Consider the following 27,964-nt stretch of genomic DNA (forward strand, 5'->3'; position numbering starts at 1 on the left):
TAATTGGAATCGTACAGCTTTCCTTTCAAATATACCTCACCAGCAAACACATGTTCAGTGGCTGGTGTTTGGTTCTTTAGTTTTGCGCTGGTGCTACAAGGCTAATGTAGCTAACACGTAATGGAAGTTTATAAGATACTTTCTTCGAATTATTTCCTATTATCTGAAGTGTACATGAGCAGCAAATAGCGATACGTGTTTAGTGGTTATTTTGTTTGGTGCTGGAGCTTTAAGGCTAATGGAACTAACTAGCCGTGTTAGCATGGCACAAAATGGGCCTAAATCATCACAAATCTGAACCCCTTTTACACCATTTATAATAGACATACTTTCCGATACTAGAAATGGGCCAAAGTACTTAAAAAATATATATAATTTAAGATAGCGCTACTGTAGTTTTAGCAAAAGTAGACTTTCTCCCACTTGAACTGCAGTATGGATTACATGATAACCGATCATCTGTAAATATTACACAGTCACAGTCAGTCATTCGAGAAAGACGGGATAGCTTTAGCAAAAGGAATTGACTGGAGGCTAGTGATTCTCAGTTCATAGGTAGAGACAGTGCCACAATGAACAACACTCATGTTTCACTCATGCTTTATTAACTGTGTACGTCCACGCTGGAACGTGGCTGTGGTAAATATATCTTGCACATATTAGGAGCATGCATGAGGGGCTTTATGCATCAGCTTTTATTTCTTTGCACCCTTGTCTTTGCCATGCTTCATCTTGAAGTAGCCCTTGGCAAGAAGGGCCACACACTGACTGAACTCGCGGAAGTTCACCTGGCCATCATGGTTCTTGTCAATTTTTTCCATGGCTTCCTGGATGTCTTCCTTGTCGATCTTACTCTGTGAAAGAGAGAGAGAGAGAGAGAGAGAGAGAGTATTCCTTATTAAAAAACTGTTTTGCGCTACGATCTTTATCTTAACCGTCCATTAAACGTGCTGATTCTGATTCCATAGGTATTGATTTGACAATTTGATCAAATTAAGAATACAATTGGGCCCAAGATTGATCCTTGGGGAACACCACGGAGGTTATTATAGGCTTTTTAAAGCAGCCCGGACAAACAAAATGCTAAAATACTGTCTTCAACTTAAATATATGATAAGAACTATTTTGGTATGGGCACGTTTTGCTCTGGGCAATGGAGAGTGTGCACAACCAGGGAGTGGTTACTTTGTGATGTGACTCATCGCACTCTCCATAGAGGAAAGGGATTTTCTGTAGTATGCAGTGTGGCAGGGGCATGAATCATACAGGGAATCCCCTTCACTGGCAGTGTTGCTACAACAGCCTTCCTCTGGTGCGTTGGGATTGTTTTCTGTAGGGTGTGGGTGAGCAGTTTAAGCAGGGGCAGAATGCGCTTGGCTTGCCCTAAAATACTTTTGACAGCTTTGCAGGAACGTGCCGCAGATCTTGCCCTAGAAAATGACATGTGCTGCATGTAATTGTTGGCTTGCATTCATGCACACATTTGTAAACACAGTGTGTACATAGCTGTTGAGCAAACACCTGTGTTCACAAGGCCTGGAGGCACAAATGCCTCAGCTAAATCCACTAGGGGGCAGATTAGGCCCACAGCATATCTGGTTAACTCTGGAATGCCTCCCCTGAGTACTTCTGGGGCCTGTCTCACAAAGCAAGTTCGGCGCAGATAGGGGCTGAGACCAAAATGGATGTCTATGTATATTTAACGGCACTGTTGAGCATGCCACCATTTCGCTCATAGTGTCCATAGGACCGGAGTGCCGTGCGAGTCTTTTGGGACTACACAATGGTCATTACATTAATGGGAGACAATTCTTCAATTCAATGGGAGATCAATTCTTTTCTTTTTTCTCATCCTGCACTTTTCAACACTCTCAGAAGGTTGCTAAAAGCAGGGTTCATCTTTAGTACGTTGGTGAAGGACTATACCATACTCTTTGCATTTATTCTTAAGTAAGCCTTGCAATAAATATGACAACAGTTGTTAATCCTAAAAAAACAGCTAAAGTGGTTGTTCTCATGGTTTGTTCAGTCCACTGTTAATGTCACATTACATTGTAGTATACTGCCCCTAATGTTTCTTTCTGGTATTATAGCAATCTATTACAAGGAAATACAACGCAGATTTAAGTCTGTCTGTCTGTCTATCTATCTATCTATCTATCTATCTGTCTGTCTGTCTGTCTGTCTATCTATCTGTCTGTCTGTCTGTCTGTCTATCTATCTGTCTGTCTATTTATCTATCTATCTGTCTGTTTGTCTATCTATCTATATCTATCGATATATGTCTCTATCTGTCTGTCTATCTATTTATCTGTCTGTCTGTCTACCTATTGTAACGACTGGAAGTATGGTGTTAGGTGGGTGCTCTCGTGGAGAGGTGAATACTTAGCTCCATTAAGAGACACGCAGGGAACACGTCGTGCAGGGGTTTCAGAGACGGTTTTAATGAGAATGAGAGCACCTCCACTTCACTCGTCACAACTTCCCAGACAACACCAGCTGGAGAACCCAGGCTACAACCCAGCACGGTTCACCATACGCACACACTCTCCCGCGCTTTCCTCCAAACTCTCCATGCACATGCGCACTGTACCCCACCTTAAAGTGACCGTTACACTATCTATCTGTCTGTCTGTCTATCTATCTGTCTGTATATATCTACCTATCTATCTATCTGTCTGTCTGTTTATCTATCTATCTGTCTGTCTATCTGTCTACATCTGTCTATTTATCTATCTATCTGTCTGTCTGTCTTTCTATCTATCTATCTATCTATCTGTCTGTCTATCTATTTGTCTGTCTGTCTATCCATCTATCTATCTATCTATCTGTCTATCTGTCTGTCTGTATATATCTACCTATCTATCTGTCTGTCTATCTGTCTATATATCTATCTATCTGTCTATCTATCTATCTATCTGTCTGTCTATCTATCTATCTGTCTATCTATCTATCTGTCTGTCTGTATATATCTACCTATCTATCTGTCTGTCTATCTGTCTATATATCTATCTATCTATCTGTCTATCTATTTATCTGTCTGTCAATCTATTTATCTGTCTGTCTGTCTGTTTATCTATCTATATCTATCGATATATGTCTCTATCTGTCTGTCTGTCTATCTATCTATCTATCTATCTATCTGTTTGTCTATCTATCTATCTATCTATCTATCTATCTATCTGTTTGTCTATCTGTCTATCTATCTATCTATCTGTCTGTCTGTCTGTCTATCTATCTATATCTATCGATATATGTCTCTGTCTGTCTGTCTTTCTGTCTGTCTATCTGTGTTTATATATATATATATGTCTGTCTGACTATCTCTCTGTGTTTCTATCTGTCTATATGTCTATCCATCTATCTGTATATCTGTGTGTAAATCTATCTATCTGTCTGTCTATCTATCTGTCTATCTATCTATCTGTCTATCTATCTGTCTGTCTATATTTCTATTTATCTGTATTTATCTCTATTCATCTGTATCTATCTGAATATGTCTATGTATCTATCTTTCCATCTATCCACCTGTCACTTGTCTATCTATCTATCTATCTATCTATCTATCTAAGAAGCACTCACAGAAAACGTACAGTATGACATTGCATAGCCATCAATTTATTTGACTAAAGGTAAAAAAGAAACTCTCACCTGGAATTCAGGGCTGCTCAGCTGCTTGCTCACCAGCGCACTGAGTTCTGCATTACTCAGCGCTTTCTTGTTGTCATCTGCCCCAGCGTACTCCTCAAACACCTCCACAATAGCCACAATCGCCTTCTCTAGCTTAGACATGGCTGAGAGCAAGGGGTTGAGAGAGGGAGATGGGGTTGAGAGAGACAGGAAGAGAGATTGTTAAGCATCAGTAGACGTGTGAGTTCTACCCTTAAAAATGGAAAAGTTCATTGTTGAATAATTTTGCCGACACAGAATCTAAGAAAGCAAAACTGTCTCATGAACATAACTGCAGTTTCCACGTCGGCTCTTTGCTGGTTTAGACGTGTTAAAAAGGGGTTGGCTTTCTAAATATGTGGCTTTACATTGCCCTGTTTCTTCATAGATGTCAGTGTGAAATGGCTCTTTTGTGGTTCTTCGCAGAAGTACGTCAAAACAGCAGAGAGTCCACTTTTCATGGAGGCATTTTTGAACTAGCCCTGGATATGCCGGCCTGTTTACTCCATCTCCTTTAGTGTTGCAATGGAAAGTAGGTCATTTTACAGCACAGAGCTTCTGAAATGTTAAAAATATGAGTATCAGGTTTCAGCCAGTACTCAGGCTCTCAGTAGCAGCATCAGTATCCACACAGTTGAATTTATCACCGCCACCAAGAACAAGCTCATAGACGGAGCTAAAAACTGTGGAACGAAGCAGCTACTACACCCACAAGCCCTCCAACAGCACCCACCATAACGTCCTACCTCAGTACCTCTCTTAAGTCCTGCACTAACAGCTAACAGACCCCGCCCCTGCCCACCCGTCTTCTCACCTGATGCTTTGGAGAGTGTGCAGTGCTCTCAGATGAGATCTGATAGAAACTGCTCCAGAGTGCAAGAAGTTCTGCAGTGTGCTTTTAAGGTACTACCACCCCTGTGATTCATGCCTAGGCAATGCATGTCCGGCAACACACCCAAACACAACCCCCCCCCCCCCCCCCCCCCCAAGCCACAACAATAACAACAAAAAAAAACGAACAACACTGAAAGCATCATGTGACAGTTCTTATCATTTCAGATGTCAAAGCCATCTGAAGAAGCGTTGTTCACATGAGGTATTCACATGAAAAGGCAATTCTCTCTCTCTCACACACACACACACACACATACACAGGGTGTGTTAACGTTCATGGAGATTTTCCATTCCAGGCACAAAACAGAGATCCATTGACGCTTTCGGGTCCACCCCTTTTTCTCTCGTCCCCCTTACCCCACCCTGGCTGGCTTTTCCAGGCCTTTCTGTACAACTGGTATCTGCCTACAGGGGCGCTGCCAGAGATTTTGGACCCCATGAAAAGATATTTTATATACACTGGACACTGGACTGAGCTCTAATATTTCTGTCAAAATACTCAATCATTTTTAAATGGCCCTGTCAGTCACAGATCCTAACCTTTCCGCCCTAACGGTGCACCTGTCTATCTGTATTTTAAAAAATTCATGGAGAATTCATGGTAAAGGCTGTAGATGTCATTGCTGTCGCACAGAAAACTCTCCAAAATGCCACTTTTGGGCATTTCTATTGGTCCAGTCACATGTCCGAGGGTTAATTAATATATAATGCAGAGTAATTAGAGAAAAACAATCATTTCAGAATCATCTATCAGCAGTTGCTTTACTCCTTAAACAGTCTATGTTCCACCGGTGGGCCAAAAATGTTCTTACAAATTTCTATTACCAAAGAATAGCCCCACCGGTTTATACAGAAGGCCCTGTGGTAACTAAATAATATGCCTTAGTGTGTTTTTTTACAGTTTTTCTCAGTCGATCTGATATATTTCTCACCCCATGATTTACTTTGGCATCACAACAAGTGATGTAATCATGGGAATCATGGGAAATGCACTTGGGATTTGGCATCACAACAAGTGCATTTCTCGAAACAGTTCGTGCAAACTGCAAAATCCAATGAAATACCTGCAAAAGCCTCAAAAGCAATATTTATGTCAATCAACTTGTCAGTGCCATCAGAATGTCTATTATCAAATACTACAACAGCGTGCACTGTAAGTATATTCTAAGGGAAACTAGCAAAGCTGTGATAACAATATCGCTGCACAACAATCTCTGGCTTATCAATATTAAAGGTATGTGTTACACACAAAATATAAAGTTGCCAGCAAGAAATTGGACTGGAATCAAATATATATATAGTCTCAGTGCACAATACTGACATTCTGCTGCACTATGCGACCAGCTTCTGCCATTATAAGACCATCATTGAAAACATGGTCCACCTTTGTTGCCCTTATTTCATCTGGGGCAAAGCTATGGGCACAAACTCTCCTACCTCGTCCTCTGTTTTGTCCCCTCAGCCTTACCCCCTTACCCTGAACGCGGCCTTGTCTTTCCCTTGTGAGACTTTGCAGTGACACTGCAGTGTTTTGTGTCTTTATATGTTTGTCAATTGAAGGTTCGTTAGGTGCACCTTTGACCTATGGATGGGAGCTGTTTGGGACCATTGGTTGATCTAAACCCCAAGATCTAAGATTCACCTGAGAACATTTTAATCAATTTAAGATAAATTACCAACATTTGCCAATAAAACTATGCCTAAAACTAAGAGATTAAGGCAACATGTTCAGCACTTTTCCATGTAATGACCTAGGCAATGAGCTAAAGCCTAGAACACATTTTGATAGCAATTGATAATGCAAAAAAAAAACAAAAAAAAAACAACGACAGAATGTCCAAAAGCATTTGCAAAATGTGAAACATTTGCTGTTGGAATTTTAACCAAGACAACTGAGAAAAACTGTAAAATGAACCAAATCCACTGAGAAAAACTCTAAGGGCTTAAGTTGCTTACAGTTTTTCTCAGCCGCTTTGGGCCTTTTCTTGGATCGGAACAGAATTTCTCCAATTCTGTCCAACCTCCACTTCATCTAGTCACTTGTGCACCCCTCGCAAGCGTCTACCAGCTTTGCCCATTGTATAGGAGTGGACATAGCATCTCCATCTAGCCTGACAAATGTGGCAGACAAAGCTAATGATGAGCCATAGAGGTCAAATACTTGAAAATACTTCATATTTCAACACCTTAACATTCATTTCATTTGCTGTGTTCAGATCTACTACACCTAGTTAGCAACCCGAAGGCTGCTGGGCTAGCAACACCAAAAGACGAAGGTGACACGCCACAGTTGTAACGCAAAGCTTATATGTAAGTGTTAAACTTAGAGCAAATCTGACTGAGAGTTTGCTTCAGAGTTAGGAGGGCATGTTAAAAAGTACTAAAACAGGGCCACAACAAGAGCTTAACAACGTGACATGGGTGGAGGCTCTCAGTTTGCAGAGTGCTAACTGGTGAGCCACAAGCTCCCATTACTCATTAGTGACATATTAGCCTAAAAGCTCAAACGCAAGGCAAGCGTATGCCTTTTAGAATAGATGTATTCCTTTTCAGCAGGCTTATGATATGCCACCTGGGACTGTAAATAGTGCTTTGGCCTTTAGGTTTGTTGAAGACAGGTTCGTCTACATGCTGGTTTAGCATTTAATTAAACCAACAGGGAGTGGAATATTTGTCTTTTGACTGTGACATACCCAGCACATCTTTAAAAAACATGAAGGCCATGTTTGATGACATGACATGGTAATGACATGGTAGTACTAACTGTAGCGTGTCTGGTTTTACTAGGTTGGGAGTGGGTCCACCACCCGAAAATAACGAGCGAAGAGCAGTTCTCCGGTCAGAAACTGACCACTGGCAAAGATCTGGATGATGCCCAACTCGAATGAGCTACAGTCTGGAACTGGACACCAGCATTAGAGCACCAGTTTCCAGTGATCATCATTTTGTATCACCCAAGGACATGGCCATTCATGCTGGTGATGAAATTACACCTGGATTACCACATTCTCAATCCTTTCTGCCTCTTATCACCTGATCCACCACCCTGTAGATCCACACCTTCTCCTCCCATACACATTACAGGGCTTGAGGGCTTCAGTATGCAGAGCGTAACCTGGTTATTGAGCAGAAGGAGGAGCCTCTGGTTGTTTATCCTCTTTTTGTACGAGCAAGCAAAGCAAGAATGTCCCCCAGCATGGTATCGTCTTTATCATGTTCAAGCTGAGTGTGTAGACTGGACGTCATACCTCTCACCTCCACCTAATTTAGTGGAGGTATGTCATAACTTTATTTTGGGAGGTGGCCAACACCCCAAACTCCTCCAAATTGCACCCTCCGTCTCCACGTCGCCTACTCTTTTTCACCTTTTCTCACCTTTGGGGGGGTCCAGCTTCATGCATTCACCTAGAAGCAGCACCAAACGCCATGCCAAAAGCCCTCCGAGTTCCTAAAGGTGTGGCACATGCTAGCAAAATACCAGTTTTAACAAACTCTAGTCCACTTAGCATCGCCATTTAGCCAATGCAAATCTTATTGCAAGCTACAGAAGTTGATTATTTTTTATAATAATTCATATTCCAATACCTTAACATTCATTTTTTGGCTATGCTATGCTAGCCTGCTAGGCCAAACACCACAGGTCGAACTGAAAGCTCTTATGTAAGCTCATGTACTTGATGATTTGTGTTATACAGGCATATCTGCTGGGGTTGATTAAAAATTACACTACGAATGAAGAGCTGCTGTTGGGAGAGGTAGGTCACATGCATTCTAGGATCTTTGGCTATCCAAACAAGTGTCCTGATGCATCCTCGATAACACAGCCGGAGCAAGAACACATCCGGGCGTTCGGACTGTACTCGGCTAGATGTGAGCTTCTGAATGGAGGAGAACTTGGGTTGCGTCTGATGACGTTTCACAAGAACGCAGACTGAGAGCCGGCCATGGTTAGGGACCTCAGAGAGGCCACTGATTTTCCAAGGCAGCTCAGATGATATCATATACTGTGGTTTTGAATCATGGTAGGGGGTTATTTTGAATGCCTGAAGCGATATATAAGCAGGCAGTAGGAATCAGCTTTTAGGGTCGTCAATGCCGCCTTTGCTCACCACATTCGATTTTCATCATTTTCCTCAACAACCTGGTGTCAGAGGTGGGATCTCTCCCTTGAGTGATTCGTCTGGAGTCTTGGACAGATGGTGACCGGCCACCCTGGTGAAATCTCTCCAGCCTGTACCTCGCCACATCGTTCAGAGAAGAAAGGACGGGCCACCACTGGGATCTCCAGCAAGCTCAACCCCTGCTTGAGCAAATTGCCTCCTAGAGACACCTTGACCATCCGTGACCTTTTTAGACGGATCCTTCCCGTGGTCATTCCCTTAACCTTGCTGCTGATTTTAGATTAGTTCCTAAAACTCAAACAGGGGGACGTAGGTTTCCTCCGAGGACTGCTTATGGGTCTGCAGTAGGTCTTGCCTTTACCTATCGCATATAATGGGAATCTGTGCAAGCACAGTTAGCAGCAGAGGGAACAGTGGGGTCGGCAAACCACAAGGAACGGCCTACCTCTGTGAATCCGACTAGCCCCAAAAACATTATTATGACTGCTTAAGCGTGGAGCCAGTGCCATACTGGGTCAAAAAATACAGGTTTCCAAAGGAGGGAACTTTTAGTAGAAAGACTAGAACAGCAAATTTGAGAGCAAAAGGGATGTGATGAGAGGGAAACGGCATGTGTCACTGAAAGAATTAGAGGATTTCGAGGATTTGAAAGCCAAGAAAAAGCTCTTGGAAGACTGGGGGGATAAAGCTGAGTGGTGTGAACCCAGAAAGTACCTCAAGAACAGAAAATCTCTCAGTTTATCCCTCCAGCAGTGCTAACACCCCGACCCTGAGGCCTACCTCCAACAACCAACCAACCAACCACTGATGTACCAACAAGCTGTCCAGACCCCAAAAAAGACAACAGTGAATGGGATGTGACGCTGTGACATCCACGTCCACCCTACAGCCGTCTGCCCCCCCTCCCCTTTCCACCTCAAACTATTTTCATGCTAACACAAGCTAGCAGATTAGCGCACTAAGGCTAACATAGCTGAAGGCAATTGCATTCTGACCGAAAAATATTCTCCAATGTTAAAAAAGTATTGAAACAGAGCCCCAACAACTACTTAACAACTTGATGATGATCCGAGGCATGTGTGATGATGAGGTAGCGCAGTTTGCACAATGCTAATTGGTGGGATATAAGCTCCCGGTACTTGTTAGCGACATCAGCTGCATCGCTCAAAGGATGAATTGGTACATTTAATTCATTAATTTTTTCCTTTCAGAATGTGTGTATTCCTTCTTAGCTGACTTCTGAGGATCCTAAGTGGTTCTTAGCCTTCACATTTGTGGGTTACAGGTTTCTCCACATTCTCTTTTAACCCAGAGAGGAGCAGAGTGTTTGTCTTTTAACTGTGGCACACCCAACAGGCCGTCAGCTTTACAAACCTGCTCTACGAACTTTGGTGCGAAAAACCTGCTGCAGGAAAGCTGCAATTCCCGTCACCAAACACTAGCATGTGACCACCCATTACATTCTGCTAGGCCAGCCTGAGACATTTGCCGCCTGCATTCATAGCTCTTGGCTCATTCTTGCCATTTCTTATTCGGGGAGACTCCCCAGCGCCACCATATGGCCATTTCAATCACTGCAGTTGCTTAAATGAAGGCCATTAGATGAGCCTATGGAGGAGTGCGGTGTAATACACCACAGTTCTAAAGGAAACAAAGCTAACATGCTAAAATACAGACTTGCTTAAGACCTGCTTTTGCTGGCATTTGGTTTTAAGCTGGCCTAAGATAAACTAAGGGCTGGTTGCAAAAATTGGCTGGTTATGGTGGTTGATTATTTTAGCTTTTGGCCAGCATAGCATAAGCATATGAGCTTGATGGACTAGCTGGTTTATCAGCATGACCAGCTTGACCAAATTTGACTAGTTTGCTCAAGCTGGTGGACCAACATGCTCAGGCTGGTCATACTGGTCAAGATACATGCTCATGCAGATAGACCATAGTTTAGTTATATTTATAATGATCATGCTGGTCATCGGGCTGATTTTTGACTAGCGTGGTCATACTGGTCAGGCTGGTCATCTTGTTTTTGCTACTCAATTAGCTTGGTCATGCTGCTCAGGCTGGTAGACCAGCTAAACCATTGAACTCAACTGGTTCTGCTCTTTACTGGTCAAGAGCTAAGCTGGTTTCATGCTAATAGCTCTGGCCCCATTAACTTCCCTTAAAGGAGAAAGTCCATTGGCATTGGTGCACCCATTTCCTGAAATCAGTTGCATAGAGGAGGGATACACGCAGGCTGTTGTTGGGCAAAGTAGTACCCAAAGAACACTCAGAGACCTCAGAGAGGCCTCACCTGTATACAGGGCTGCCGTATTCGGGTGGGGCGGGCAGTTCGGACGATTCTAAGGGCCTGAAAATTGACTGACAGGGCCCTAGAAATGTATTCATTGAGTTTTTTGGCAGAAATGCTTGAGTTGTAGGGCCCAGTGTAATATCTCTATATAGGCCCAAAATCCTTGGCTTGGCAGCTCTCTTGCCCACATGTCATGAGTTGTAGACTGGTTGCTTACCATTGACATGCTCAACCTCAAGTTTGCCTGTAAATCTAACCAAGCAAAGAAGCTCTTTTTCACGAGAGACGTCCTCTGCATGATGTCCGATGCTGCTATCTAGTGGTTGTTTGGTTTAGTTGTTTATTTATTTATTTATTTTTTCATACAGTAACTGGGAGGTGACTTGGATCAGGTTCCTTCCTTGTGTACACGAACACCAAAACTCGTGTTTCTCGCTGTTTTTCATACTTTTTTGCACTCTTTTTAGGCCCTTATATACATTCAGCGAATATAGAAGACTTAGGGCTTCTTGATCTCCATAAGTGCAGTAATCCTGATGCACCGAGTAAAGGGGAAGGGGGGGACAGGAAGACCCACAGAAACATTTTTGGGAGCTTAAAGAGAGAACAAGCGTCTTTCATTACCTCATTAGGTCACGCCCTACTTCCTTAGCAACAACTTTGTTTGTACAGACAGGCCTCTTGTCCTCGCCCACTGCTAGCAGGGGTGGGATGTTTTGGTGGGAGGGAAAACACAGAGAGAGAGAGGCCGAGCACATAGTGAGTTAGTGCAAAGTCTGGACACTTAGCTGACGCTCTTACCCAGAGCAACTTATTATTTATATATATATTATATACTTATTATATACTTGTAATACTGTATACTTATACTCATATATTAACTGTTCGTTTACACAGCCGGGGCTCTGATATCTGGCAGAGGCTTGGAGTAGAGCAGCTGCAGATCTCAAAGAAGACCCAGGACCTGCTAGAACCATTATATCTTCAGGCTGGCCTGGGAGCACCTGGGTACCTGCCTAGGAGGAGCTTGTGGAAGTGTCTGGGGACATGGAAAGCCTGGGCTTCTTTGTTTGGCCTATTGCCACCGTGATCCTCAGTTGGACTTGGTGGATAAGAAGAAGATGATGATGATGATGACGATGGCATTTATAACAGATGCTCTGTAACAAATGTAAGTGATATAGTGATAAGTGCATGAGGATGGTGGGTCAAACCAGGACTGCACTAGAAGCTGGAAGGGATCTGGGCCTGTATTAGGGTTTTTGACCAAACTAGGAGATTTCACCCACGTTTCCACTTCCTGAACAACAGAAGGTTCAAGTTTTTGATATGGTCATTTTGTAAATCTCCCAGCCAAACAATGCTCTCAACCTGGCACCGAGTTGCGTGATTTCAGTGAATAGAAAACAGATGTTGCTCTAAAGGCTGGGAGGTTGGGAATTGAACCCGGGTGCCGGATTCTGCCACAGATTACCATGTGGGCATGTGTTCACCATTAAAACACCACTGGTTTAGCTCTGTATGCTGCGCATGCAAGAGGGTTCCATGTTTAGAGGGAAGAGTGCATCCATTTGAAAGGCAAGTACCTTCTGCTGGACCTCCGGCAGCCTTCGGCAGCCATTCCCACAACAATCAGCAGCACATCACCCCCATACTCTGCTAAACACTGTAAATACTGGAAAAACAGATAACCTGTAGGGAGGAGAATTACCACTTGAAATGTAATCTGGGTTTGTCAGACACTAGGGGGCGCTCTAGAGCGAGTCCAAAAAACAAATGGGTTAATATGGAGCATTTGAGCGAGACGGAAGTTTATAAATGTTCGATCATTTTCATTCCTCCACCCAGAACTGGGTTTCCACCTGCTTCAGCTAGGGCTGGGCGAAAAATACTATATCACAATATTTAAAAGACGTCAGTAGCGACAGATTCTTAGAAACTGCTATTAATCTAATTAAACCAGTCTAATTACACTGTTAGAAATGACACCTGCAGCTGATCAGTGTTTATTAAGCACTAACAGTCTCCTCCATATGCTTAGAAAAGCATTACGTGTATCACGATAACAAAATTTATCACGATACGATAAAATATCGTCAAATTGCCCAGCTGTAGCTTCAGCACCTCGCTTTACAGCAGCCGCTAAGAGATTTAATACGTCTCTATTTCTTTACTGCAGTAATGCACATGTGTAACCTTGTTAAGAGAGTCGCGTTAAACATTAGCGTAGCATTAGCTGGCTGGGATCTTAACTTCCGGCCATTGTTACCACAAAACGAAGCAGTTGCGTTGTAACTGGCCGTAGCTCCAGCGTCAGCTCGCTAACCAGTCTAACCAGTCTAAAAAAGAGCCCGTCACTGTGCCGTAAACCACCCAATAAAGGCTTCAAGTTATTTTCTTTTTTAATTATTATTATTATTATTTTATTATTATTATTGATTTGTCCTCAAAAAAAGTAAAAAAAAGTGTAAAGCAACAGGGTGGTAAATAGGGTTTGCCACCCCAGCCAAAGTCACAGATTGTTGTAGCTATGGTTATTAAAAGGGGGCCACATTAGCGAGTCACGTTAGTGTTGTCTAAATAACGGATTTAACAGTGCGCTGATCCAACAGTCTCGTGTTACACAGCGGTTGGAATCCGATTGAGAGGCGCTAATAGAGCTGGACCTTGACGTAGGAACGGGATGGTAGCACACTAATGAGAAGAGAAGACTCACAGCAGTGTCTCACAGGCCAGGGCGACAACAAAGCCCACTCTTCTGAGGATGTCAAGAGTCCCGTGACCAGCTACAGGCCTGTCTACGTGCAGCATCCTGGAGTTGAGCTGAGCATGGATGCTGAACTTGTGGGACATACTGAACTCCAGAGATGTCCAGGACAGGTTGTGTTATGAAGGTCTGATCTAATCTCGTTGGATCCACCATAACCCACATTTCCACCAGATCTGCACTGATATAAACATGATATAAACCCATAATACTCCAACGTTTTTTACCATGAAAATTCTGGTCTGTGTTGACAGGGTTGCGTCACACAATTGTTGCATGGGGCTCTTTCTTTCTTTCTTCTTGTTCTACCGCATCCCAGAGGTGTTCAGATTCAGATCTGATGACATAATTTACATTTATGGCATTTAGCCAATGCTCTTAACCAGTGTGTTACAGAGGTGGGGCAATGCAGTGTTAGGAGTCCTGCCCAAAGACTCTTATTGGTGTTGCACGGCATAGTGACCCAGACTTGGAATCACACCCCAGTATCCCACATGGTGTGGTAGCGGTGTTAACTGTTGCACCACACGAACCATCAGCCACCAAGCCACTAACCTCTGAACTCACTGCCAGGTTTATTAAAACCAGCTGGTTTTAATATATATATGTCCACTATATGGACACAAGTATTGGGACACCTCTCTTAATCACTATATTCAGGCCAGTGTTAATTCCATCCCCTTGCCACAGGTGTATAAAATCAGGCCCCTAGCCCTGCATCCAGCCTTCACACACATTAGTGAAAGAATCGGCGGTTCTGATGAGCGTGGAGTGGTGTTTGGAATAAGATGCTGTCGTTGCAGCCGCAAGTCAGCTTGCGGAATTTCTTCCCTCCTAGATCTTCCACCATCAGATGGAAGCGTTTAGGAACCACAGCAGCTTAAGTTACAGTCAGGGCCGAGTGCTGGGCTCAGCGCATGGTGCAGGAAAGTCTCCAACGCTCTGCTGACTCAGTAATTGCAGAGCTCCAAACCTGCTGTTAGAGCTGCAAAGGAGGACCAGCTCCATATTAATGCCTATGGATTTAGAATGGGATGTCAGAAAAATGCATGTAGGTGTCCCAATACTTTTGTCATATTGTATATTGTTGCATAGAAGAGAATTCTGTACTAATTTGTGTCATATATCATATTTCTGTATGAGAACACACACACACACACACACACAATTACACACACATACAACTGTAGGCTTGTTGTTCGCAGTGGTCTTTATTACAACTCATTTATAAAATGATTCAGTAGAAAAAAATCCAACGCCTTCCGTCCTCTCCCGTTCCTTCTTTTACTTCTTTCCTTTCTGCAGCTGGTAGCACTGTTCACAGGCGATGGACAGGCCGACCACCAGGGACACATACTCCTCAAAGCTGACCTCTCCGTCTCCATTAGCGTCCAGATCCTTCATGATCTTGTCCACTGTTGCGGGGTCTTTCTGGGCCTGCGGAGAGAGTGATGAGTAAACATATATATATATATATATATATATATATATAGCTAAAGAACAATGGTCGTGAGGTCATGAGTTTGGAGGTGTGGAGGAGAAGTAGAGGAGTGAGAAAATGACTTGATGACACTCAATGAAAAGGTACCTGGAATCAGCAATATTTAGGTACCCGCACTGGCTAGCGCTGAGCTAAATGGATGGGGGAGGGGGAGGGCCATTCTCTATTGTTCTCTATTATGGCACTCCTCCACCAGACAGTGTATCCGGTACTATCCATACCCTAGAGACACGCAACAGACAGTGTCTTAAGGCAGTAGAAGAAGCTAGCAGCCTTTGGATAGCACCCGCAACAAAGCAGTAGGCCTGGCCTGTCTATGCTCACTCCTTATTACTCCTATAACTTAAGCACATCTCAGCACATCTTCATGGTGTTAGTGAATAATAAGCCCACGCTGTACCTTAAGGAAGCTGGGGAGCTCGGCCTCCATGAGCTGTTTGAGCTCCTTGCGGCTCAGCGTGTTGCTGTTGCCCTCTTTAGAGGCATATCGGTGGAAGACCGTAATCAGGGATTCCATGGCTCTCTCCAGGTCAGACGGCATGGTGGCTCACTGGAGGGAAACACAGATGTTTGGCATTGATTTACACTAGAAGCTGCCTTTTTGTATGAGATTTATTCGTTATGAGAGGTAGGGTGGTATGGCAAGGCTGGAAAGCCACTAAGATTTGACTAGGCAAATGTAGAATGGGAACTTTCCGTTCCACCTTAAATGCTGCAGCAGTTACCAAGTCAACTCCAACTCCAATAAGTCAACTCCAATATGGCAAAAAATTCAAAAACGCACAGTAAGGCCTAATAATTCATAAAATCCATTTAAATGTTACTAAGCCATGAATTCCTGCCACAAAAAAGAACGCATTAGAACTAAACCAGAATACAACTGCCCTAGCTACCCTAAACGTGGGGTTCTCCACGGTCCACACCCCATGCAGCATCTTGAGACCCCCCATATCTACCATACAAACTTCCTACACTACACAGCACTTACCATTGGACATTCGCCTCATTTCTCCCCGTCTGACGCACCTTGCATTTCTTCTTGTCCTCCATCCACTGATTCTAAAATGCGCTGGAGTCGAAAGGTACTTTTTTGGTGTTTTTTATTTTTTTTTATTTTTTTTTTCCTCAACCGGATTTCATTGCGCACTTAGCCAACAGTGACTAAGTGTCCCGGAATGCGTTGGCATTGTGGTAAATGGAGGAAAAACGTGCTGCTCAAGCCTTTAGAGCTATAGACACACCATGCAACAACAAAAACGCCCTTATTGATCCAGCGCAACGGTGCGCGACCACCGCGCGTCATGCGTAAATGGAGAAATCATTACGCACAGGGTTTCTTTCAGTGCGAATAAGAAGGAGTGAAGCTAAGGACGGTCAGATCGCGATGTAACCTTGAAACAGGCTGTAAACGTCCATCTGCCATTACTTCAGTTTAGAAAACCCAGCAGAAAGCCAACTTTTGAAACTTTTCCACTCCATGCCAAGCCACGTGGCAGCCGTGTATAAGCAAGCAACTGTGTTTTTTTTATGTTTTAGAAAATAGAGCAAAAAACTTACCGGGTTTGAAGACGGAGAGGAACTTGGGGAGCAGAGATTTGTGCCTTTGCAGAACAAAAAAATGTTTGCAGGGAGATTATATACTCAGGCACCGCCCGGGCGCTGCGCATGCGCAGTGTGCGCCTGTGCGCCTCTCCCTGTGTGAATGAGTAAGCTCAGCGAGGGGGTGGATAAAGCAGCCTAATGGCATCATCTAGTAAAAGACAGTTAGCCTCTTCAGTGAAGCTATATCCCGAGTAAAACTAGTAGAAGTAGAGGGGAAAGCACTGACTGCTGCGTAAAAGTTAAAAAAATGGAGCATCTGGAAATACAGGAACTGAAGTTTCTCACTAAAAACCTAAAACCCAGCAAATGGCATAAACCTGGCACAGGCTTTAAGCTTTCCTAAGTGTACAGTAGAAGTAATATAGATCCTAAAATGCATAAGAAATACCCATTTTCTCCCATTTCCTCTCACCAGTTACCCAGCCTGTACATATTCTCTCCCCTGTTGCCAGCGGGTGAAGACCATCAGCCTGCCAACGCCTCTTTTTCTAGCTGCCGCCGACACAACATCACCAGGCACTTGAGGGAAAAGCCGTACACCCGGCACCATCTACCCATCTACCCATCCTGGAGAGAGCAAGGCCAGCTGTGCTCTCTCGGGGTCCCCGGCTGCCGATGGCTCGCAGCATGGCCGGGATTCGAACCAGCGATCCTCTGATCATAGTTAATGCTCACACTGTAACTGGTAGCTAATTAACTAGCTGCTAGTTCTGGTTTCTAATGTTTTGGCACTAGATTTCATTTCTTGACTTCGCTTCGCTAATTAGTTCACCTTTTTAAAATGTGTCTGAGTACATGAGTAATGGCTAGTAGCTCATTAGCTTTTCTCTTAGCTGCTAATTCTGGTGTATCTGGTATGTCATCAAGATGTCGTACTGACTTCAGAACATATATCCTTTATTCTGAGTCTAGTGAGGCTAGTATATAAGGGAGTAAGTGCAATGGCTAGCAGCTCTTAGCCGAATGCTACTTAGTTCCTTTGCTACATGGTTTACATGATGTAGCTATAAATGTCTAATAGACCTGCACTCGTGCAGATAATGCTAATTAGCTGCTAATACCAGTTCAATCTTGACTGGTTTATGAGAAAACTTTTATTGTAAATGATAGTGTTCAAGCGTATACACTGATAATGCTAATTAGCTGCTAATAAAGGTTACATTTTGACTGGTTTATGAGAAAACTTTTATTGTAAATGATAGTGTTCAAGCGTATACACTGATAATGCTAATTAGCTGCTAATAAAGGTTACATTTTGACTAGTTTATGAGAAAACTAGCATTGTAAATCTACAGTGTTCAAGCGTATACACTGATAATGCTAATTAGCTGCTAATACTGGTTACATTATGACTAGTTTATGAGAAAACTAGCATTGTAAATCTATAGTGTTCAAGCGTATACACTGATAATGCTAATTAGCTGCTAATACCAGTTCAAGCCTTACTGGTTTAGAAGAAAACTAGCATTGTAAATCTACAGTGTTCAAGTGTATACACTGATAATGCTAATTAGCTGCTAATACTGGTTACATTTTGACTAGTTTATGAGAAAACTAGCATTGTAAATGATAGTATTCAAACATATACACTGATAATGCTAATTAGCTGCTAATAAAGGTAACATTTTGACTAGTTTATGAGAAAACTAGCATTGTAAATCTACAGTGTTCAAGTGTATACACTGATAATGCTAATTAGCTGCTAACACCAGTTCAATTCTGACTGGTTACGAAGAAAACTAGCATTGTAAATGATAGTATTCAAACATATACACTGATAATGCTAATTAGCTGCTAATACTGGTTACATTTTGACTAGTTTATGAGAAAACTTAAAGCGATACACAGATCATGTTAATTAGCTGCTAATACCAGTTAAATCCTATATTTATTATGGTGTGCTAATGATAAAATGCAAATGTACCATATCTGTGAATCAATTCTGTAATCCCTTCATGTTTATTCAGATAAACGTCGCAGAGAACATGGTGGAATCTGTTTGAGCGGCCACCACCCTTCTCATTCCCTGCCTCTCTTTCCCAACACAGTGACTCATAGCTTCCAGGCGTACACTTAACCCGCTGCCCGTGTGTGTGTGTGTGTGTGTGTGTGTGTGTGGTGGGGGTGCGTTTGTGAAATAGACAGAAAGCGAGTGTGTTTTGGATCTGAGTCAAGAACTGGTTGTTATCAGGACGTTATTACAAGGGGAAGGGCCGGTTTGGGCTGCATACCCACAAATCCTGTCTGGTCAGACTGCAGCACTGTTTCACGGTTTCACTCTGGGTGTGCTGTAAATAACGGGACTGCAGTGGCCCACATCCTGCTGCCATATGGCCAAACCTCGTACCACAGGATATTTTTCCATATGATACAATATCAGTCACATGCTGCCATTACTGATAATTATGTACAATCCATCTGGCTCAATGTTAGGTCTGAATAGTTGCCCATATGTAGTATTAATAAATACCATGAACAGGCCTCAGACCTTGATTAGCAAATTAGGCCCGAGGCAGGTCACCGAAGGGCTTTGGGAACTGGTGGCTGTATCAAAGTTTTTCACGCTTCTCCGTCTGGCAATCTGAAGAACGTGTCTGGGAGAAAATTACTTATTTGACTGCAAGTGTAAAGTTTGGTGGAGGGGGGATTATGGTGTGTGGTTGTGTTTCAGGAGTTGGTTTCGGCCCCTTAGTTCCAGTGAAAGGAACTCTTAATGCTTCAGCAGACCAAGAGATTTTAGTCAATTTCATGCTCTCAATATTGTGGGAACAGTTTGGGGACAGACCCTTTTCGTTCCAACATGACTGCGGACAATAAAGGTCCATAAAGACAACGATGAGCGTGTTTGGTGTAGAAGAACTTGACTGACCTCAACCCGATAGAACACCTTTGGGACAAATTAGAGTGGAGACTGCGAACTAGGCCTTCTCGTCCAACATCAGTGTCTGACCTCTCAAATGCGCTTCTGGAAGAATTATTAAAAAATTCCAATATCAAGAGAAGCCAACATCGAATGATGCTGTACATTAAATACTCACCAACCAGCCAAAACATTAGTAGGACACCAGACATCAGGTGACGTGAAGAACGTTGATTTTCTTCATCTACAGTGGCATCTGTCAAGGGCTGGGATCTACATATTAGGCAGGAAGTGAACCGTCAGTTCTCAAAACTGGAAGATTGGTCAAGCGATTGGTCAACTTTGATAAGGGCCAAACTGTGATGCCTAGACGACTGGACAGAACGTCAGAACATCTCCAAAGCACCAGGCAGGTCTTGTGGGGTTTTTCTGATATGCAGTGGTCAGTACCTGCCAAAGGTGATCCTGGAAAGGATAATCAGTGAACACCTAAGGTCCACAGATACTCATGAAGGCCCCACCTCACAACAACTTACAGGGCTTGAAGGATCTTCTGCTAACGTCCTTCGGCCAGATACCACGGGACACCTTCAGAGGCCTTGTGGAAGGGTCAGAGTTGTTGTGGCGGCTTATATCGTCATGAAATTGATAGAAATTATGAAAAATTGGGGGGGTGGGGGGGAGTCAAGGACAACCTTGGCTACTACAGGGCACATTCAGATGCTTTGTAGAGTTTGGGGGGCATGTGGAGAACTTACCTTTTGTGCCCCTTTTCAACAGTACTGGTCAGTGCCTGTGAGTTGGGGTCAGGGTGAAAGGGTATATTTTTGGTGAAAGCAGCCCCAGGCCTCCACCCTCACTCTCCAGCTCATGAATGTCAGTGCAGGGTGTGTCCTGGTAACATCATTCTCGTGCATATTTCAGATTTTGTTCTTCTACAGGATCATCCAAGCATGAAATCACATCAAGTCCCCCAAGACCAGCTATCTGCAACATTCAGACGTTGCTGCCAGAACACGAGTGGGAGTGTAGAGCATTCTTCTCCAGTCACAGAAACCCTTAATAACCTTCTAAATAGTCATTTTTACCAGGGGGGTAGAGACGAAAGACCGGGCTTGTGCAAACCTGTGGAAATCACAGCTTGTTTGAACATAGCATTCAGCCTGGGCTTGTCCAGCTGTTTTACCTGCCCGGCTTTGTTGGAGTCTGTTGTTCTGGAGCCTTCAGCACTTCTGCGCATTGTCTGCATTCCAGGACTGGACTGTATCAGGCAAGAAGGGAACGTTCACCAAATTCGAAATCTTTCTGTCTTGTCGTAGTTTTACTTGACAACAAATTTGAGGCCTAATGATTCTTAGACAATTTACTCATTTCAAACGGAATAGCTGCAATTAATTTTAGGCCAAAAAGGCTTTTTTAGAATTTGTTAAAGTATAGTTAATTAGTTTTTCCAAATTTCAGCCGTCAGTTGGGTCCATAAGTATTTGGACAGTCACAATTCAAGAAATTTAGCATTAGTGCCCCTAACTAGATTTGAAGCAAAGCAAATTCAAGGAATTTTAAATTCAAAGTCCACCCATTTTCACAGCCTCAGCAGTAATTTATCAAGCACTCATTTATTTTTAAATACTAATTTTAAACCATTGAATTATTCAGGAATAACTGAAGACTAGCATACTACAGCACCAGCTCCTCAAACTGTGCTTTACCACTCCCAAATAACCTTAACCAGCCTTGTTTGATGAAGCTTGCTAGTTTGTAGGGGCGTATTTTGGTAAGGTGGCCAGTCTTATGATCTCAGTAGAGAGTGCATGATGTTAAACCCGCATTTCGACTCGTTAACGGCCTCGTAATTCAGAGAATCCAGTGACATTTGGGAGGAAAAAAAGACTTCAACAAGTATTTAGCCAAATAAATGAAGTCTGTCGTGTGTAAAACTGGATATATCCCACATATTACTCAGCTGTTTTGAGTAAGGCCAATATTCGTGGTTGTGTTTCCAGATCTTTGAGTTGAATCAACTTAAAATAATTCATGGATAGTAATTGGCGCATGCAAACTTACCAACTGCACTGATTTGGTATTCAATAATTCAATAAGTCCAGTAACAATAACAGTAGGCTGTACTGGTTTAAAATATATATATATAAAATATAATATATAAATATTAAACAAAAAAGGTTTTCTCCATCGTTTGAACCTTGTAGCTGCTCTCTGTTCACTCACTGTGTAAAAAATTCTGGAGGAATGGACGAATTGAAAAGAACTAAATTACCTGGAATAAACATTTTACCATTTTGGAGATACATGTTTTTCACTGGATTGGGACTACATACAGCTCTCAGAGAGCACTTAAATCTGCATTTCTACGTGTTTGGCAGCTGTTTTATTAAATAATAACTTTTTTGCATTATAATTATTATAATCATTTCTTTGCATTACTTAAGCAGTTGTTTTGGAGCAGCTGCCATTTCTGTAAATAAATAAATGCTCTAAATATGAATATTTGTCATTTGGAAATAAGAGGAAATGTTGTCCATGGTTTATGAAATACAACGCAAATGTTAACTTCCCTAAACACACTGCCTATAAATAGTAAAACCAGAGAAACTGATGATGTAGGGTGGTTTCTTAATTTTCTTCTGGATATATATATATATATATATATATATATATATATATATATATACACACACACACACACACACACACACACTCAGTATGTAGATACACACACACTTCTTTCTCTTAAAAAGTTGGTGAAGCATTTTCTCTATTAAAGCTTCTGTTTCTGAGCTGTGTTGTGTGTTTATTAGGCATGTTAGATATTTATTAGCTCTGTCAAGAACGTGAAATTATAATTAAATTAAATAAAAGTATTGTTATAATTAACCATATTAAACTTTTTTTAATAGATTGACCCTGCCGGTTGGAATGGAACAGCGACAATTTTTAAATTCATGTTAAATAATAATATCACACATGTTAGACTTTCCTTCACGGTAGTTAGTGGCTGCCTATTGGTGGACATTGTGTTTAGAGGTGTTTTTAAGGTCAGTGGGTCAGTGTGGTAATCCGCAGTAAGATTCAGATGTAGAAGACCGAGATACGATTGAAAAACACTGGATATTGCTTTCTGAAATTTGTGTCATGTCCTGGAGAGGCTACGACTTCAGGCTACGACTGAAGACTGATTTGTTCAGCTATTCAAAGGCTGAGAGTCTCATGATGCTCAGCAAAGCCTGCAGCTGTTTCTTACAAAGAACACAACCCCACTATACTGATGTGCGCTCGTCATACTTGTGGTGCTTCTGAGTGGTTTTGCTGTTATTACCACAAGAAAAGGAGAAATATCAGAAATACAGACATTGGATTTGACGTGTTTTCTCTGTATTTTAATTACAAATCATTTAACAAAAATAATTGACGTGAGGGATGATGAAACAAGATCATGACCATCTTGACGGTTCCCAGTCAGGAATTGCTGTCAGGGGCTGCACAGGTTTTTTCCTCGCTGTGCAGAGATGTTATTTTTTTTGCATCTGAATAAAATGCTGCACGACTGCAATCATGTAAACATACAAGCACGTCCATTAATAACACCCTCTCAAACGGTGACGCCATTGTAAGCTGTGATGAATGCTATTTCAGCAGCTCCTGACGGGGAAGGCTGACGGTGATGGAATGTACCTTAGAAAACCTTAGAATCAGTTAAAAAAAAAAAAATGAAATCTATAAACGACTGCAATGTGCCAAATAATCCACCTCACTGTGGAGGGCTGCTGCTGTGTGTGGGAGGGGGGCTGCTTGGACGATAACGGACAGTTTCTTCAGTTGCTTCAGTTCTTCCTCTTGCCCTTGCTGGTGGTTTTGGCAGGGGTTGCCATGGGAACGGCCGCCTGGTAAAGAGCGGCGGACACTTTGTTGATGTAGTAGAGGGCGAAGAGCGAGAATATCAAACTGTGGAGGGAAAGACAGGAGCAAGCCATGAAATACGACGCAATGTTCTACTGACTCCATAACGGGGCAAAGTGCTTGGTCCCCTGGTGATTGCCACTTGCGATGTCAATAGAGCACTGATGCTCAATTAATACAACGGTTAAGACGGACCACAAAAAAAACCTTCTGCATCAATTAAAGATGAAAAGGAAATATGTGCTGGTTGCTTTGGGTGCTAACAAGGATCATTCACACAAATTTATTTTGCTCACTGTTAGAAAACTAGAGAAAAAAAGAAAAATGTATGGATTATTTATAGTTATTTAGTTTATATTTGCAGAGCCTATAACTAAAGGTAAAGGTGCACGTATTTGTCACTGTACAGCGAAATGTGTCCTCCGCATTTAACCCATCTGGTAGTGAACACACACTCACACACACACACACACACACGTGTTAGGGGCAGTGAGTACACACACACACCCAGAGCGGTGGGCAGCCAACTCCAGCGCATCGGGGAGCAGAGAGGGTAAAGGGCCTTGCTCAAGGGCCCAACAGTGGCAGCTTGCCGAGCCCGGGAATCGAACCCACAACCCTGTTATCGATATCCCGGCGCTCTAACCGCTCAGCCACCACTGCCCCGTGCAAGTGCAAGTGCAACTAAGTGCAAGCTCTGCTATTGTGTACAGTTCTCAAACTAACTATAGATTAGAACGATTGTGTTAAAAGATAGCATTTAAATGGCTGTGTAAACAGCAAAGAAACGATAATAATATCAGCAATTAATGTGATATTTGACATCAATTATGGGCCAAACTTCTGTAAACTGCTTTCTTGCCATTTGTAATTATGTACTGCACATCTAAGTGCACTGATACCTACAAAACTGTTACAGTTTCATATGATTTGACTCAGGATTTAATCCAAGTAATTAAGTAATTGGCCTTTGTTATTTTAATCATGATTGTGTCCATGTTCAAATTTAGTAGTCGGTATTGCCTTGATATACTTAACATACTGGTAAGTATTTTGCCCCAACACGCATGTTATCTGTGGTATTTTTGATTTGACTTGGCAAAAAAAATTAAAATACAATAAATAATTAGTTATTAGCAGCTTACCATGTGGTTACACACACGCGATGCACCAGACCAGAGGCAAACAGGGACAGACAGAGGCACAAAAGAACTGCAAATACATGAAGAATCCGACAGTTATCATACTTAATAACAGTCTTTAACTCACATATAACTTCATAACAGTAAATATAATCATCTTATGATTATATAATAGTTAGGTAATATAGGTAGCAGGTTTGCCCTCTCACTTTCTGGGAAGATTTTTGCCTGGAAGCCTTTTCCAAACACAAGATTCTCCAGATTATTGAAGGCCTGGAAATGAAGGTTAAGGGGAAACGCAGGTGATGTCACTACAGGGATTTTACAGGGCGTGAACAAGTAACATACAGATTCTAGATTGAGGAGAGCAAGTTAAGAAAGTTAAGTTTGTCTAATGAAGTGGATCCCCTCTATTGCAAAGCCGCAAATGACCAGGAGATGGTGCTAATGTGCTAAATAGGATGATGTGACTCCCACTGTTAAATGGATAGTGTGTGATTTTGTAACTGTGTATTTTAGTCAAATATACATAGTTTCTATTTCTTGCATTATTTTGACATGCAGACAAAACACATCAGTAGTGAAAGATTCTTAAAAAGTGCTATGTAAATCCTCTCGCACTGAAATCTAGTCTGCTGTGCTTCATTCGATTAATCAGCACTAATCACACTCTCTGCAATGAAATGTGCAGCTGGTCAGTGTTCTTTAAGCACAGACGATATCCACGATAGGTTCGCTTGTATCACAGTAACATCAGTTTATCATGATTTTGTTGATAAAATATCATCATATTGCCCAATCCTAATCGTCTGTGTTGTATTCTATAAAGACAAGGCGTTAAAAGAAGTATGGCACAGCAACCATGTCGCAATATAAAAAATCTAAAGCAATTATATCAGCAAAATTCAATGCTTTAAAAAACCCAAAAAAAGAAAAGCGGTGACAGTGTTGCTTAGTGCAAACTTATCCAGAGCTGCTTACAAAAGCGCCTCACTTCTGTTTAGATATGCAGTGCAATCATATCTTGTTCCTTTGCTGAATAAGCTACTTGACTCCCTCCCGTGCCTTAAGCGATGATGACCAGCTTTAGTATCTAACCCTGGACTGGCAAAGGACATGTTTACGAACTGCTGTAAAACACACGAACTGTAGCTGCTGAAACGGCTGCTAGAAATCAAAGGCTAAAACCAAGGCTGAATCAGGATACGGTGAGGGAGCAGACGAAGAGCACTGAACCCAAGAAGCCTCCCAGGATGGTCAGCCACTCAGAGGAGCCCAGCTGCCTGCTGAACATCTGCATCCCTGCGAAGACCAGGACCGACAACAGGCTGGACAACACCAGAGACGTCCCTGTGTTCACCGCTGAGTGAAGGAGAGGGAGAGAGGGAGAGAGAGAGAGAGAGAGAGAGAGAGAGAGTGTGAGAGGGGAAAAAAAAAAGAGGCTCTTAAACAGTACAATGATCCACAATCCAACATTTTACTTTTTTTGGTAAGTAATCAAATTTGAGCATGCTGGTCGTTAAGCTGGTCATACTTGTTGACTAGTTTGATACAAGCAGCTGGACAGTTCAGTCAACTCCTCAGGCGTCATCATCAGCATCATCATTAGGCTGGACCAACAGCTTGGTCATGCTGGTGGATCAGCTAAACCATCAACCTCTAACGAGAACACATCATCTGCCCATCCTTTTGGCTGATCATCTGCTTGAGCCGGCCAGACTGTCTGTCTGTCTATCCATCCATTCATTCACTCATCCATCCATTCATTCATCCATTTATCCATTCACTCATCCATCCATTTATTTATTCACTTATCCATCCATTCACTCATCCATCCATCCATCCACTCATCCATCCATCCATTCACTCATCCATCCATCCATCCATTCATTCACTCATCCATTCATTCACTCATCCATTCATTCACTCATCCATCCATCCACTCATCCATCCATCCATTCACTCATCCATCCATTCATTCACTCATCCATCCATCCATTCACTCATCCATCAATTCACTCACTCATCAATTCACTCACTCATCAATTCACTCACTCATCAATTCACTCACTCATCCATTTATCCATCCATTCATTCACTCATCCATCCATCCATTCACTCATCCATCCATTTATCCATTCACTCATCCATTCACTCATCCATCCATTCACTCATCCATCCATTTATCCATTCATTCACTCATCCATCCATTTATCCATTCACTCATCCATCCATTTATCCATTCATTCATTCACTCATCCATCCATTTATCCATTCATTCATTCATCCATTTATCCATTCATTCATTCATCCATTTATCCATTCATTCACTCATCCATCCATTTATCCATTCACTCATCCATCCATTTATCCATTCATTCATTCACTCATCCATCCATTTATCCATCCATCCATTCATTCATCCATTCACTCACTAATTGCAGCAGAAGTGTAAGAACTAGCTATTAACTTCACTAGCTGAGACTTTAGGCAGTTGGGGAACCTCTGAAGGGTCTCTCCAGAGGCTTGAGTAGCCCGCCAGCTAAAGGCTAGCGCTAGCTGAGTATGGGACACGTCAGTGTACACACCTCCTTCTGTTCCGGCTGGAAACAAAACCAGCCCGGGTAAAACGTTCGCGTAAAATACTGGTAAAACGTCTGTAAAATTATTCATTTGCGTTTGCATAATTACTAACAAGTGCAAATGACCAAATTACGCATAAACGGTTTTATTTATACGTAGTTAGTTAGTTAGTTAGTTAGTTAGTTAGTTAGTTAGCTAGTTGCCATCGTATGCAGCTGGATAACTACACGTAGCGCTAGCTAGCATAGCTAACAGTGCTAACTAACTAACTTAGATGGATGGCAGGAATGAAAGTCAACAAATACAGATAATAAAAACACAGTTCAGCAAAAAAACACACCATTAAATGGGAGTTTAACAGTTTATATTCTGACAGTTTATCTGGCACTGCCATTCATCCGGGCTTCACAAGTTAGCTAGCTAGCAGCTAATCGTGAAGCTCTGGGTCCCTCTTACAGTTTCTAAAGAGTAAATAAAGGGTAAAAATAAAATCGTACCCATGCTTTAATCCGTAAGTCCAAGTCTTAAAGATGAAAATGAGATCAGATCCAGGTAGTTTGGCTGGTTTCTCCACTGCCCCCTTCTTCTCTCACCGCTGTCTCCAGACTGAGCGCCGT

At 42.3% G+C, this 27,964-nt stretch overlaps 3 protein-coding genes across 4 annotated transcripts; all 3 read right to left on the minus strand.

Annotated features, from left to right (window-relative positions):
• Nucleotides 1-588: 588 nt before the first annotated feature.
• s100w (S100 calcium binding protein W) lies at nucleotides 589-16,883 on the minus strand. Of its 2 annotated transcripts, none has more exons than XM_072680444.1 (3): nucleotides 16,803-16,883; nucleotides 3,652-3,794; nucleotides 589-854 (listed from the first exon to the last, which is right to left on the minus strand). In XM_072680444.1, the coding sequence occupies exons 2-3, from the start codon at nucleotides 3,790-3,792 to the stop codon at nucleotides 696-698; spliced, it is 300 nt and encodes a 99-aa protein (XP_072536545.1). In that variant the 5' UTR covers nucleotides 3,793-3,794; nucleotides 16,803-16,883; the 3' UTR covers nucleotides 589-695. The 2 variants fall into 2 exon arrangements, with proteins under 2 accessions (XP_072536545.1, XP_072536544.1); XM_072680443.1 differs by lacking the exon at nucleotides 16,803-16,883 and adding an exon at nucleotides 4,484-4,615.
• Nucleotides 14,937-16,892, minus strand: s100a10b (S100 calcium binding protein A10b). Its single transcript, XM_072680445.1, has 3 exons — nucleotides 16,803-16,892; nucleotides 15,646-15,795; nucleotides 14,937-15,181 (listed from the first exon to the last, which is right to left on the minus strand). Exons 2-3 carry the CDS (start codon nucleotides 15,784-15,786, stop codon nucleotides 15,029-15,031), a joined length of 294 nt encoding a protein of 97 aa, XP_072536546.1. The 5' UTR covers nucleotides 15,787-15,795; nucleotides 16,803-16,892; the 3' UTR covers nucleotides 14,937-15,028.
• A 6,188-nt stretch (nucleotides 16,893-23,080) lies between these two features.
• krtcap2 (keratinocyte associated protein 2) lies at nucleotides 23,081-27,954 on the minus strand. Its single transcript, XM_072680459.1, has 5 exons — nucleotides 27,845-27,954; nucleotides 25,972-26,126; nucleotides 24,974-25,037; nucleotides 24,768-24,834; nucleotides 23,081-23,667 (listed from the first exon to the last, which is right to left on the minus strand). Exons 1-5 carry the CDS (start codon nucleotides 27,846-27,848, stop codon nucleotides 23,547-23,549), a joined length of 411 nt encoding a protein of 136 aa, XP_072536560.1. The 5' UTR covers nucleotides 27,849-27,954; the 3' UTR covers nucleotides 23,081-23,546.
• Between the last annotated feature and the right edge of the window lie 10 nt (nucleotides 27,955-27,964).

Source organism: Salminus brasiliensis, chromosome 5 (genome assembly GCF_030463535.1).
Source record: "Salminus brasiliensis chromosome 5, fSalBra1.hap2, whole genome shotgun sequence".
Lineage (NCBI taxonomy): Eukaryota > Metazoa > Chordata > Actinopteri > Characiformes > Bryconidae > Salminus > Salminus brasiliensis.

Bases quoted from the DNA above. Each gene is read 5' to 3' on its own strand.
- s100w (XM_072680444.1), bottom strand. From the start codon at position 3,792: ATGTCTAAGCTAGAGAAGGCGATTGTGGCTATTGTGGAGGTGTTTGAG. The intron at 855-3,651 runs GTGAGAGTTTCT...TCTCTTTCACAG, and splicing joins TGAGCAGCCCTGAATTCCAG to AGTAAGATCGACAAGGAAGA.
- s100a10b (XM_072680445.1), bottom strand. From the start codon at position 15,786: ATGCCGTCTGACCTGGAGAGAGCCATGGAATCCCTGATTACGGTCTTC. The intron at 15,182-15,645 runs GTACAGCGTGGG...CTCTCTCCGCAG, and splicing joins AGCTCCCCAGCTTCCTTAAG to GCCCAGAAAGACCCCGCAAC.
- krtcap2 (XM_072680459.1), bottom strand. The intron at 25,038-25,971 runs GTATCCTGATTC...CTTCATTTCCAG, and splicing joins TCTTCGTCTGCTCCCTCACC to GCCTTCAATAATCTGGAGAA. The intron at 23,668-24,767 runs GTAAGCTGCTAA...TTCCCTCCACAG, and splicing joins CGCGTGTGTGTAACCACATG to TTTGATATTCTCGCTCTTCG.